Below are 15235 nucleotides of genomic sequence, written 5' to 3'. Positions count from 1 at the left end.
ATGATACTTCACAACTTATGTAGACACAAGGAAAGAAATTATTTACGATTTAATTTTAGCAAACTTTAATCATAATACAATTTTTGGCTATTTTTCTATACAAGTATATATAAAAGTAGTTTGTTTTAAAGCTAATTTAACTTAAAGGGAATAAAATATAAACAAGGATATTTAATTTTATAAACAAAACAGTCCAAGGACTTTACTGTTTCCACTGTCACTGTTTATAAACTATTTTTTAGTTATATAACTTAGTTTTATAATTAAAGTTGTTTTCTATTTCATAAATCAAATGTACTTTTGTTGAAATCAGTTTTTTTTATCTATTTTTTATATCTTGGTTTGTATTTTTTAATGTATAACAACTTCTTTTCATTTTGAGCTTCATTGAATTTAGTTATAGTATTGAACCAACTTCACACTTTGCTAATTCAAAGTATTGCAAATTAATTAGAAAAAACTTAACCTAAAATTTGTGTAAAAATTTTTTTTATAATTCTTATAACAATGATTTTAGAATGTATAACCTTTTAACTTGGTTTGTGTTTAAGATGTTCAGATGTAATCACATTAGGTTGGAGCAAGAGTGTGAATACACTAAACATGATACACACTGATTCAAAAAAAAATATTAGAAATTTAGGGCATAGGGTGTCAACCTTGAATCTTTGAAGTTGATCTTATTTTGTAGAATTTTATTGAAGCTATTGAACATTTCAACCGCTTAAAAAAACTCAAATAAGCAATAAAAGTTGTCAAATAAGCAATGCTCAATAGGTTTTCTTGTGGAAGGTGCAAACTAAAAACAAAAAAACTATTTTACTAAAAATTTTTCTTCTCCTTTTTTTTATAACTAATCTTCTTCAAATTTCTACAGAAAGTCCATGACTAACATTTGAAAAGATTTTATTGAGGATTTCTTTAATTTCATTAAATAACATTTTATTTAAAAAGTACCACTTTTTTTTTTGTTTTTTTATCTAAATTTTTTGTATCCAATTCTTCTTGCCACATATAAAATCTTTAAAACTATAAAAGAAATGTTTTCTGAAAATTTGAGGTCTATAGCTTAAAAAATGAAGGTGAAAATAATTTTTTTAGTGATTTTATTGATTTTTAAGAAAATGGACCCTGAAAAATTTGCAGTCCATACGTTTGTAGAAGAAACTTTTTACAAAAATTACAACATTTTGAAAGTCAAATTATTTTCTTAATTAAAATAAAAACTAGCTTGTAGTTTATATTGATAGCTTTCATATATGAGTAAATGTTTGACCCTATATGAAACTATGCCCTTAAACACACTTTATTTGTTATAAAAGTAGTTAACTGGTTGTTGTTTACTTAGTTTGTGTCTAAAACAGGGTCTTTCATAATAATATTTATAACTCATTAATTAATACAAAGATTTCAGAATAAAACTAAGCTAAACTAGCTAAAGTGTGTGGTAACCCGGCAATATATAATTATATATATTAGGTGACTTCAACAAAAATTAAAACACTAAAGCATTTATATTAAAAAACTATAGTTGACTTAAGCAAGTTTTGACATACATCAATAAGTTAAGTAGTTCAATTTTGGAAAACTCAGGTAAATTTATGAAAATTTGTTGTGTTAATATGATATTGGCTTTAAATCACACAACCATCAAGAACAATCCATTCTGCAACTATTTTTTGGTGTGGACTCATCAGGTGATGGACATCTAATAAAACCAGGTAGCATAATGTCTCATAGATTTTCGTTGATGTTCAAGCTAATTCTGATAGCAGAAAAACATAACACATGGATAACCAAAAACAGACAAAGTTTAAATTATAAGTTAGAGGTAAGTTCATGTAAACTTGTCTTCAAATTTCATATGAAAGTGTTGTCAAGACTTAAATTTAAATAAATCAACCGCTGAACCAGAGCTCAATCTTTTAAAACAAAGCTAGCTTATTTTTCTTAACTATTTTTTTTAAACTTTCTTTAATTTTCTAAAATTTAAAACAGTTATTAATAACTCTCTGAAAAAATATTTTTTAGTTTATTTTTCTACAACTAATTAAATTTTAAAAACGCAAAGTTAAATAAAACCTTCTCTACATTTTGAAAACTTAATTAAAACTAATTGAATACCAATACTTTTAAATTTTTGGTAGTTGGTATACTTTTTTCCGTATTCTAAAATACTGATTAAGTAATGCACTCATAATGTCATATACTATATTATAAAGTAACCGGTAACATATTATCGAAAAAGCTTTAAAATTCAACAGGGGCGTATTTTCGCTGGTTTCTTGGTGATTGGCACACACTAAGAAAACAATAACAACTAAAAACGTTATTTTTCAGAAATTTACAAATGTGAAAATATTTTATCGTCCTGGACAAGACGTTGAAAGGCATCCGTAGTGTGCGACTCGATAACCGAAAGGTTCTTCCTGCACCATGTCCTAGTACCAGATATTTTGAGAGTCTTTTATTGTCGTTCAATAAACTATATATAGATATATTTATTGTGTTTATCACTAAACTCGTAAAAAATGAATGTTGTATTTATAAGATGTTCAGAAATTAATAAAATGTCAGCATTTGCGTTTGTACTACCAGACCAGCTGTGAGCTTAAAAAAATATAAAGTTTTAATTTAGTTGTAGTGCCATAACATAATGTCCTGGACAAGACGTTAAAAGATACCCGTGGTGTACGACTCGATAACCGAAAGGTTCTTTCGTTTACCAAGTCCTAGGACCAAGTATTTTGTAGCATTCTTTGTCGTTTAATAAATTATATAATGAATTCATTTTTAAAAAGTTCCTATGAAAATGATTAAACAAGTAGTAAATGATGATTGTGCATGTTTTTTAATAAGAAAGCAATTTTTGTCGTAAATAGTCAATATTAACAACAAAAGTTTTAACTATGTTTACTTGCTTGTAGAAATAAAAAGTATGTAAAGCAAACTTTTGTTATTTTCAATGATAAACAACTAAAAATTTAGTTAAATTAAAGTAGAACCCCAAGGTATTTTATATTATTATTATCTTTTAATGGTTTAGATGTCGTTATTATTTACTTTTCAACTACTGATTACTATTATATGTTTTAATTTTTATAAAACGAATCAAAAGATCTCAAATACTAGAGGAGAAATAATAATTTTATTCTTTCAAGACTTTATTTAACAAACTAAGTTCCGGTCAAGGACCTCGTCAGTGCTTAAATAAATCTTACCAAAAAGAACTTATTCTTATAAATTACTATAAATTACTTATAAATTACTTATAAATTACTTATAAATTAATGATACTAATTCTTATAATTAAATAAAAACTAATCACATCATTTTAATTACTTAACCAAACCTTTAGTTTGGTGATATTTCAGCATTTTATATAATAATTTTTAAGTTAACTAACATTTAAAATGGAATAAAGAATAAGCATTGGTGTTTAAACAAATTTATCTTATACATTTTTTTAAACATTAGTAACATAGGCAAATTAAATTCTTAGGAAAATGTTTAAAGTGCCACAATTAAAAAATATTAAAATTAGTGATTAAAATTAAATAAGAAAAAAAAGCGGTAGTATGTCTATTTAATTATATAAAGAAAGAACAAAAATTGAAAAAATAATTATTAAGAAAAAAATTAAAAAACTTATTAAAATTACTTTATTTTTAAGTTTATTTTAGCTATTTTTATAAAAACATTAATAGTTTTGCATAAAAAGTGTTTGTAGATAATGCAACTAAACTACAAAAAATATTTTTTCAATACATACAAATAGAAAATAAATTTAATAAACATCATTAGTTTATTCATAATTTGGTTATTTTTTTGTAAAGTATATAAATGAAAAGACTTCATAACTTTTAGTTCTAATATTTATTAAAAACTGAAATGTAAAACAGTTTTTCACCTTATTTTTACAATTTTCTTTGAAAGTTTTATACACTTTTCGACTATAATTTTGAAAAACGAAGTATGAAAACTAAACAGAACTAAACAGGTTTAAGGTAGCTTCATTTGTAACGCATCTGCTTTAAAACAATACAAAAAGTCCATCAAAATTTACCGTTTACTATTTATATTTTATAGTAATTACATTGTAAAGCTAAAATACAATGATTTGAGTGATACGTAAAAATCCTAGGCAAGACGTTAAAAGGTATCCAAGTGGTATACAACTCGATAACCGAAAAGTTTTTTCGTACTATGGGTCTAAGAACCAACCTTTTGAGTGTTTTTTTGTCGTTCAATAAACAATATGTATATACATTTATAATTTATTACAAAAAGTAAGATTTAAAGAAAACAACAGTACAACCGTTTCATATATGGTTTACCTTTTAATCTACAACTGTTTAAACTCAAAATGAATCTAATACACATAATTTAGCACACAAGTTACATTGTAAAAAAGATTATGACATAATTATAAAACTTTGTCGAAATGCATATCAGTGCAAAAAAGTTCACCAGTGTGAAGTTAGCTTGAATAAATTTTTTTTTTAAATGTCCAAACTTTGAATCCAATTATATTCCTTATCTTAATAGCTAATTAAAAACTGTTATATTCTAGAGAATGGTCCTTTGTCTAAACACTAAAAAAATCCATTGGGTTTCTTTTTTTGAGTGGGGCCCCTTAGAAAAAATTGGGTTTTTTAATCTTCTTAATAATATGTGTATAAACGGCTTTAATTTCTTTACTAACTGTCAATATTTTGCACAATTCGGCCTAATTTTTTTTCATGAATTCTTTTGTTTTATGAGTTTGAGTTCATAACTCATATAGCCGTTTATACATATGTTATTAAGAAGATTTCATAAAAAAGATTGTTATTATATTTTTTTACTCAAACTCATAAAATAAAACTATAAAAAATTTTTTTTTTCTAAGGAGCCCAACTAAAAAAACCAAATCCCAATCCAATGAATTTTTTAAATTAAAGACTAAGGACCGTTCTCTAGAATTAAAAAAAAAGCTTTTAATTAGCTATTAAGATAAGGAAAATAATAAGATTCAAAGTTTGGACATTTAAAAAAAAATATTTAAGCAAACTTCACACTGGTAAAAAATTCTATCCGCAAAGAATTGGTAATAAAACAACCAAAATTTTCAGGTAATTTGCTAAACGTAAGCTAACAAGCTTAAACAAAATAACTAATCACCTTTTCGATTGAAATCTATATCAAAAAAAAAGTTGTGAACTATCTTGATGTTAAAAACAGCAGGCTGCAAAATCAAAGCGTTAATAATTGACCAAAGCTTGTTTTCAGTTTGTTTCTAACAAAACTTCTTTAATTTATTTGTTTTATGTCTTGATAATGTAGTTTAAGGGTAGGAGTTATGATTTTAATTTCAAAATATATTGGGATAGGGGTTTAAAAGTTAGTAATCAATTGATGTATAAATCCCTTATTTGCAATATATTTTAAATAAAAAAGTTTCAAAACCTACTCCGGTTGACTCGTATTTTCACTTATATATATATGAACTTACTTATGGAACTAATATGTACAATTACTCCTCCTAACCTTGTAAAGATAGACTAAAAATAATTATATTAATTAACTGGGAATTAAACATAAATCTTTATATCTTAAGACCAATTATCTTATTTTTAAACTATTATAAAAAATTAAGTTTAAATATTAAACGAATTTTATAATGAAACAGTTACTTAAATTCTTAACTTTCCTGTTAGCACACGTTTCAACTAAAATGCCATTTTATTTATACTCGTTTAAATAACTTTTAAAAAATATTACCAATGCTAATTTTTATACATATAAAATCAAAAAGTTAGCAAGAAAACTTTCGAATATACTTTATTACATAAACCGACAGCTTTTTTCATCATACGTACAAAGGTGGCTAAAAAAACAAGACACAGTATTTGAAAACAACAACCGCAAAAAAAATCACAACCACCAAATTTTCAAAGTAACAAATATGATTGCAATCAAATTGCAGAGTGAAAAAAGTTTTACACAAAAACTGCCATCTTAACACACAAGTTCTATTTATTCTCGGGTAATATTTCCTTCATGGCTGCTTCTACCTGTTCGAACACTTCATCCACGGGCAGCTCGGAGTTCACCTGAAAACAATAAAAAATATTATGAAAAAGTATTTTATTGCATTGATAATCTGTGCTAGGGGCGGGCGATTTTTCTGGTCGTTAACTTAAAAATCTCGGGCGTGAAGTATTCAAAGAAACCCTGACGGGCAGCGTGACTTTGAAAAGTTATAACAAAAAAAGTTAAGTTGTGTACAAAATAACTTTAATGAACACTAATGTGTGCCAAAAATAAAATTAATTCAAAACATTAGTTACTGGCTCTTTACAAAACTGGCTGGAACCGGTAGATCGCTACTTATAAATTCACTTAGTGACATTTTCCAGTAGTTCAAATCTCAAGTATTGTGGTTTTAAAGACGGTTCTTTTATTTTCAATTTTTGTAGATAATTGATAAAGTTTAGCTTGTTGATAAAGCATAACTGTTAGCAGTTGTTGAAATGTTTATTTTAGAGGACATATTTTTACTTCGTTATTGTAGACAAGTTAGTCAAAACTCATAAAACTTAAGGGGTGCACGCCTATTCAAGTTCAATAATTCAAATTTTAGTATTTCTTAACTATCTATTTTAATAACTTTTTTTTCAAACTACTTTTAATAAGTTTGTAATCTTATTTACATAAAAGAGTTTTTTTGTTTAAGCAAGCTTTAAACATTTTTTTGAGATGTGCCTAAAATAAGTTTAACAATATAGTAACTTTTAAAATATCTTTTAGCAAATTTGTTTCGTCAATGTTTTTTACTATGATAATCTAATTAAATAGACCTACAACCGCTTTTTTATTTTTTTCAAATATGTGTTACTTTTTGAGTCACGGTCCTTTAAACATATTTTTAAGAATTTGAATTTTTGAATTTGTATGGTCATGTAACCATTTTAAGGGAGGTGCTGAGTCTACAAAAAAAAAACTATTACTATTAAAAAAGAAGAAAAACAGTTACAAAAAAAAACTTTGGGCATAATTAATGATGGAGTGGATTATGATAATAAAAAACTTACCATTTTTATTGTCAATAAATTCTTTTTAATATATAATTTGCTAAAAAAAACAATTAATTTGATGTTACCATGTTTCGCTATTTTAATAATTAGAAACATTTTTATTTTGTTTTTAAACTTTATTACAGAAAACTAAAATAGCTTGGATAACAATGAATAGCAAAAAGCAGTTGCGTAACGATTTTAAATTCTTTTGTAAATTAATCTGCTTTACATTAAGCACTTTAAAAATATCACTTGCTTTAATTATCCTTTTCTCAGCTTAAACTTAAAAGAAAATGATACAAGTTACGAAAGTTTTTAGAAACAAGTAAATAAAATGTTGTTCTATAGCCTGAATATTTTGTAACTAATTTAACTACATTTATTATTCTGCAAAGTTTATAGGAAAATGTTCAATTTAAAACAAAACATCATAACTATTTTCTTTAACTTTTTATCTGAAAAATTAAAAGGTGAATACAGCGTAATTTATTTACAAAAAGCAAGTGTTTCAAAAGCAAAAGTGTTCTATTTATTATAATGGTTTAGAAACTATAACTTATAAATTTTGGAGTACACGTATAACAATTTATTAAGGCCATAAGGAGTTTTATTCAGCTTTTTTTGCATTAATAGCTAGGCTACAAGTCGTTTTTAACGATTAATAATATTTGAAGTTGATAAAAGTAATTAAAGGTTAAAAATTTAAATAGGTTCTTAATGGAAGACATCTAAAAAGGAAAAAAAATATGCCGTTTAAAAACTATCTCATCCTACAGTTTTTGAGTAATTATTCTTAAAGTTTCTCAGTCTAAAAATTATAAAATTAAGATAATTTGTTGGAACAGAATTATAAATTTGTTGTAGTTCTTTTTTAACAAAGAAAATTCTTTTAATTTTAGTCATAACTTTATTTTTCAAAAAATCACTTTCTACAACGACAATAAATAGCAAGGGGGCAAAAAAGAATCGAAATTTCGAGCAGTTATGAATTTATAATTTTTAGTTTGCTATTTTACGAATTACATTTTGCTATTCAATATGTTTCCTTAGGTAAGATTTAAACAAAAAAGTTCATTTTGCTCAAGTAAGAAAACATAAATAAATAAGTGAGTGATAACTAGCAAGGCGCCAAAAAAGTAAATTGGCAATTAAATAGTAAAGGGGCGTATCTAATAATAGCAGGGGTCAGCTAACTCTGCAACCCGTGAATGATAAATTTGTTTTAACCTGAGAGCCGTGAGCATGCAATTGTAACCAAAAATTATTGAAATTTACTTCTGGGGTTTATGACGATGGCTAAATAAAACAGGTCTTAGGTATTCAACTGGATATTTGGTAACTTACACTACAACAGCACGGCTCAAGAAGATTTTTAATTTTTGAAATTTGGCCTGCAACTATTAAACGCCTGCTGTTAAAGGGGGGGGGGGGGCACTTTAAAAACAAGTTTAGGAAATAACATTGCAAGACACGTTTACAGAAACTTTAACTCAAACTGCTTAAAATTAAAAACAGGGATAGCTTTTTAGTACACATTTTTAATAATCAGAAAAGAACAATCATTCCTCTATGTTTGGAAACTTTTTACAAAGTAGACTTTATTTCAAAAATTAATTCATTTTTATTTGTATGAAAAGCACATAAATGTTTATTACAAAAAGGCGACCTTGAAGTTTTCAGCTATATTTCTTTGCAATAATAAATTCCAGCTGAAAACTTTACAGTTGTATTTTTTTGTGTATATAATACAGTCTGTATTGTGGTGGTTTTCAGAAAATTGAATGGTGAAAGTTTCTTTAAATCACCTAAATATTTGGTGTTTTTGTGGTATTTGTTTTTGTGTAAAAACTATAACTGAATACTCAAAAGTCCCGTGTACTTATAAGTACCTTATTATTCATACTTTGAGTTTTCAAGTATAGCCCATTGTTGGACCCCTTTAATTTAAATAAAAACAGTCTATTGGAAGTTTGTACACCTCTACCCAAACAATTTTTTAGATACAATTTTTATTTTAATGAAAAATTTTTTTTTGGATTAAACCAAAAAAAAAAAGAAGGAAAATGTATAAAACCATAAAAAACCTGTTTAACTTTATTTTTCTTCTTGTAATAGTCAATAACTGGTTCGGTTGCCCTAACAAAAGTATCTAGTCGATTTTTGATCGTCTCCTCATTATCATCAGCTCTTCCGCTTGTTTCAGCTCTATGTAGCAGTCTCTTCATCATTGTTTCCTGCGATGCATCTATCCACAGCACAAACGTGCAACTAGCTATCTGTCACGTCATAAAAATAAATGTAAATACTAAATAATAAATGTTAAACTGTTAATTTGGCTTAGGCTGTATGAAATAACTTATTCAATCTTCTTAAAAAAGTACATGTTTTTTGTAGATTTCTTTCAGGTTTTTTAAAAACAATTTTTTGGTCAGTTTTTATATAAAATTAAACTTAAGTTTAAAAACTGTTATAGATAGTTTTGCAGCATTAAAAATATACTGTAAATCTACTTTTAATATATCTTTTAATGAAAAAAAAGTTTATTTATACAAAAAAAAACGTCTTTATGGTAGATTTTTTGGGTAGCTGTCAAATCTGCACGCGCGTACAAAAAATTGCAACAGGGGACAAAACTGCACGAAGGCACTTTTGCATGAGGGGATAGAATTGCACAAAGATACCTTTACAAAAAGCGTCATTTTTGCTCAAGCAGAAAATTTTGCACTGAGAATTTTTGCACGTTTTGAATTTTTTATTAACTTTTTTATTTTTACTATCACTGTTACCCCTAACCCTTACCCTCAGTCAGTCACTTTTTTTTTTAATTAGAAATTTTATTATCTTTTTTGTTACTATCACTGTTACCCCTAACCCTCAGTCAGTGACTTTTTTTTTATCATTTAGTTTTTATTTTGTTTTAATTTTAAATTTTTTCTGTTTTTTTAATCTTGTGCAAAAATGTAACTTGGGCAAAATTGACCCTTGGTGCAAAATTGTCTTCCTGCAATTTTGTTCCCTTGTTCAAATTTGTCTTTGTGCAATTTCGTCCCTTGGAGCAATTTAGTAACCTTGTGCAATTTTGACTCGTTCCCAGTTTTTTTGTATCTTTTCAAAATTTTGTTACATTACACGAAAAATAGTTTAACAATACAGGATTTTCAATATATTTTTTATTTGTCAAATTCCAGGTTTTATTTGCCTAAATTGTCAAATTCCTGGGTTTTCCAGGTTTTTCGGCAACCCTGAATTTAAAAAAGCTTCTACAAAAAAAATCATTTTATTTAAAAAAATCTTGAATTAACTTAACTCAAGTTGTTTGTAAAAGAAAGGATTATAGTAGCTGTTTATATAATATCAACCACTTTATAATCCTCATTTACTTTAATACCACAATAGAAAAGACAATATTTAAAAATGTATATAACTATTACTTGAACTGCAGAATTTTAAATAACGCATTTCTATAAATACAAAAAAAGCAAAAATTTAGGTATATTGTTTTACCTTCTTTTCAAATTCTATCCCCTGTTGAATTTCACGAGGGTAACCATCAATAAGAAATCCTTTACTCGTGGCTGCATGCTTGCAAATATTTGATTTTATCAGTTCCAACACTACTTCCTGTAAAAAAACAATTGGTAAATATTAAGAAGAAACATCATTAAAAAAAAGATATCATAAACATAAAACCTTTTAAGCACTAACATTTGCTTAATCTACATTGATTGAAAATAACATTTTTAATTTCATCAAAAAAATATCATTATATTACTTGGCCTAATATTTTAGAAGTAAACAAAAGAGCAACAAAGATTTTATATGTGTACTTTTTGAAGACTTTAAATTAGAGTTCTTTCAATCTAATAACTTTTCAGATGTAGTAACATGTTCAAGATATTTTAAAAAAGAAAAAAAAGTTTTGTTAAATTTATCTTCAAAAATTGATTAACTGAAAGAGCATACTTGATCAACAAGCTCTCCTTTTTCCATGATACTTTTCAACCACTTTCCTTTATCAGATCCTGAAGCAACTTCAGCTCTTAATAAGTCACCAGATGAAAAATGAGTGAATCCATATTTTTCTACTATTTTCTCACATTGAGTTCCTTTTCCGGACCCTGGGCCACCTGGTTACAAATAAAAGTTGTTTGGAAGTTTAATTTCTAATTTTAAGTATTTAATAAATACCAAAAAATTATTTTAATTTAGAAAATACTTTAATAAGTTTGCTAAAGTTTTGTAAGAAAAGCTTTGTTATTTTTTCAAATATCTAAAATTAGATAAAGTTTACATGGCTATTTATAGTTTGAAAACCTTTTGTAATTTAATTATTAGTTTTAAAAAGTAGCTATATTGTATTAGCTTATAAATTAATTAGGTAAAAGCTGAAATTTTATTATTGCTCTGGGGAGCCCTAGACAAAACTCTAAGAAATATATCTTGTTTAAAAGTATAGTGCTTAAAAGTATTTAGCAAAAAAAAATATTAATTTAGAAAACTATTTTATAATAGTGCTTATATTTTATTTGTTTAACTTGTATAACAATTACATACTTGTTCAAAATATTGTTGGTTAAAATTAAAAAAAATCATACACAATTATAATTATACAGATCCAAAGATTACTAATCTAGCAGTTGTTGACTTCCAACGTTTATTTGGATTTAAATTTTTGATGATATTGTTAGCATTCACAACTTTTAATTTCTTAAGTCAAAAATCTACATGCTAACGTCAGACAAAGATAAGGGACTTTTTTTTAATTGATTTCATTTTAAAGATTATTTTGTAAACCTAGATATTAAGATCAGTTTTTGAGACATAAGGTATAAAGTTTCAGAGTCAAATAAGCTCAATATGGAAGGACCTTATTAAAAATGCAAAAGCAGACTATCTAGTCTTCACTAATAAAAGCTTTTGAGAAAGTGTCTTTAACTTTTTTGGTCCTGTATTTGTATAATAAAAACTCAAATTGTAGTATTTTATATCTAATTTTAAGTAAAGTTTCTCACTTTTATACAACAAATTTGTTTTAATTAAAAAATATTTTAATAAAAGACTGGAAAATACTTTAAAAATTAGCTTTTAAAAATACAAAAACAAATACAAAATAATATGGGTAAAGAGGAAGTTCACCTTGTTTTTCGAAAGTTGTTCTTATTTTGTAGATTTTTATAACTAAGCTATCAGACATGTTTTAAATTTAAAGTAAGATCAAAGTGATTTTTTTAAGCTCCTTTTGGAAAGGCAAACCAAAATGTAAAAAAGACTATTTCACTAAAAACACATCTTCCTTTTAATTTTTGTACTAATATTTTTTTAAATTTTCACAGTAAGTCCATAAATTTCAATGTAATTTTTTTTTGTAGTAAACAATAAAAACAATATACTTAAAAAAAAAACTATATTTTTTGTTTTTTATCTAAAACTAATAATTTTAAATATTTTTATGATTTCAAGAATTAGAGACAAAACACTTAAGACTATTTCACTAAAAATATTTCTTCACTTTCATTTGAAACTAATCTTCTTCAAATTTTCACAGTAAGTGTATAAATATTATTTAAATCTTTTCAATGCACAAACTTTTTTGGTTGTTAAAAAAATAGTTAATATTTTTTTTGTTCTAAAACTTTTGTTTTTCTATATTTTCTAAGTTTCAACATTTAAAGTCTTTCAAACTGTTTATGGAATATTTCGTTAAAATTTGAGGTGTCTAGGTTAAAAATGAAAAAGATAATTTTTTGTGAATTATTAATTTTCTGAGACAATAAGCAATGAAAAAACTTCGTTCATAGAAACCTTTTACAGAAAACCTGAATCTCAAAAGATAATTAAAGTTACTATATTCTATAATTTCCTATGTATTTCAAATTTGTAATAATTTGTTCTAACCCTATAACCATAATGATAGGAAGTCTGAACTTTATAGTTGCATTATAATTAATGTTTTAGTTCTGATTTTATTAAGGAGTTAAAACAATATTACAGATCCTTTTTTAAAAAAAGTAACTGATTTTAAAGATTAATTAATTAAATATGTTTAAGAAGATGATTTGTACAAAAAAAAAACCAACTATTAATGTAAACAGACAAAGTTGTTTTATTATTTAACAAAGTATAACAAATAAAGTTTTTGTTTTAATAACTTTGTTGTAGAGGGAATCATACATAAGCAACTTAACTTGGATACTGGACTTTTAGAAATTTCTTCTACCTATAGAAAATATCCTCCAAAAAAACAAAAAAAAACACAAACTAACCAATAACAAAAATGATAGGCTTTCCTTGAAGATCAACTAAAAAGTGATTAAGTTTAGTTATTGGAACTAAATAACTTAATTTAACAACACATACAAGTTTTCAAAAAGTTTGCTTTTAGTAAAAGAGTTTCAAAAAATACTAAAATGTTAAGATTTTATAAAAGAGAGTATAAGTTATGTACAAAAATTTTCATAAAATTAAAAACAAATGATAAAAAAAAGAGATTTTGATTATAAAAATTACTAAAAATGTATGCATATATTAAACAATACGTTTAATGTTTTCTACTAAAGTTTTATTTAACAAAATTTTAGTAACAAACTTTTTAAACTTACTGCAATCAGTTCCTTTTGCCTTGCATAATGACAAACCCATAATCTTAGTTTCTTTTATAACAATTATCTGAAATTTTATTAAAGTTTTGAAACTTAATCTCTATTTCTACTATTATTTAAATTGCATTTGTTTAGTTGTTTTATATTGTTTAAAATTAATTTTAAAAAAAATTACTATTTTTAAAAATAGTGACATAACATACACTGTACAAATATAATATAAATTAAATAGCTTAGAAGTTAAAAAAAACTATAAAAAAGATTTTTGTACAACACTAGACAATTATATATAAATAATTTGAAACTTAAAAAGCGCTTTTTTAATACATTACATGTTAATTTTTATTTAATAACTGTTTTATTTTCTTACTAAGACTTATAAAAAAGTATTTTAGAAGTTTAGAATCTAAATATACTACAAAACCGATTTCAAAAAATTAGCTCAAACCAGTTTATCTTCATGTAAACTTTCTTTATCAATAATTCTTTTATATTTAAAATACTAATATATGTTTTGGTTTTAAGAAAACAAATAAGGAGATCTCAACTACTAGAGGAGAAAAAATGAATTTATTTTGCAAACTAATTTTTAAAGTGAGTAATTATTGCTAAATAAGCTAACTAAGCATTAACTTTGCTAACTAAGCAATAATTTGCAAAATGAGTTTGCAAAATAAATTTTTGAAAAATAAACTCATATTTAAGATGCTGTTATTATTATTTCCTCTATTTGTCACTTGTTTGTAAATCAAAACATTTGGGAGTTACCCCAAAAACAAAATACTTTTAATTTTTTTATTAAAAAGCATAAACTCAAAATATCTTTGTTTCGTTTTAATATTTAATAGTAGAATGCGATCCTTAACTGTAAACGTATTTTTTTAGAAAAAAATAACTATTAACTAAATAAATAGCATAAATTATAAAAGCTTGTAAAGTATAAATGCTTGAAAAGTTTGTACTAAATGCTATTTACTGGTTGCTAGATTTTACAATTTTTTAACATCTTTTTCTAGTAGTACATGTAGGTTTTCGTGCTATAAGTATTAGGAACTTTTGAAAATAAAATCTATTAATATTTTTTATAATTAATAATAAAATTAAAATAAACTCAAAAACTTATAAAAATTAGTGGCACAAACATTATCTACGAAATACGTCTAACGAAGTTATTATAAAACTAAACTGTTTTTAGAACTAAAAACTTTCAATAAACCTAAATGTGTGTTTGTGAAACTGAGAAAAACTAAGTAAAGCTTTTTAAAATCATTCAACTTATTGTTTATTTTACCTTTTGTTTGGTAAAGCTTTGGAGCATACTTAAGAAAAGTTTGATTACACTTGTTAAAAGTACCTACGTTATTTTTAACCTTTAACAAAGTTTTAAATTTAACTATTACCAAATATGTTGTAAACTTAACTTTTGTATTATTAGTTAGAAACTAAATCGTAACAAATTTATTTTAAATCCTTTTTAAACACTGTTATGAGAATAATTTTTGCTTTATAGTAACAATTTTTAGTATAATTTAATCAAAAAAACATTTAATTATAAACTACCAAACAGTTTTTATT

At 24.8% G+C, this 15235-nt stretch overlaps 1 protein-coding gene across 1 annotated transcript; it reads right to left on the bottom strand.

Annotated features, from left to right (window-relative positions):
* Positions 1 to 5863: 5863 nt before the first annotated feature.
* On the bottom strand, positions 5864 to 13700 carry LOC145844943 (adenylate kinase isoenzyme 1-like). Its single transcript, XM_082952361.1, has 6 exons — positions 13661 to 13700; positions 13325 to 13360; positions 11025 to 11188; positions 10566 to 10682; positions 9146 to 9337; positions 5864 to 6095 (listed from the first exon to the last, which is right to left on the bottom strand). Exons 1-6 carry the CDS (start codon positions 13698 to 13700, stop codon positions 6015 to 6017), a joined length of 630 nt encoding a protein of 209 aa, XP_082808487.1. The 3' UTR covers positions 5864 to 6014.
* Positions 13701 to 15235: the final 1535 nt, after the last annotated feature.

Source organism: Thalia democratica, chromosome 9, assembly GCF_965202585.1.
Source record: "Thalia democratica chromosome 9, ktThaDemo2.hap1.1, whole genome shotgun sequence".
NCBI classification, from domain to species: Eukaryota; Metazoa; Chordata; class Thaliacea; order Salpida; family Salpidae; genus Thalia; species Thalia democratica.
The sequence above is the reverse complement of the archived record's forward strand: the minus strand, read 5'-3'. Positions and strand labels throughout refer to the sequence as shown.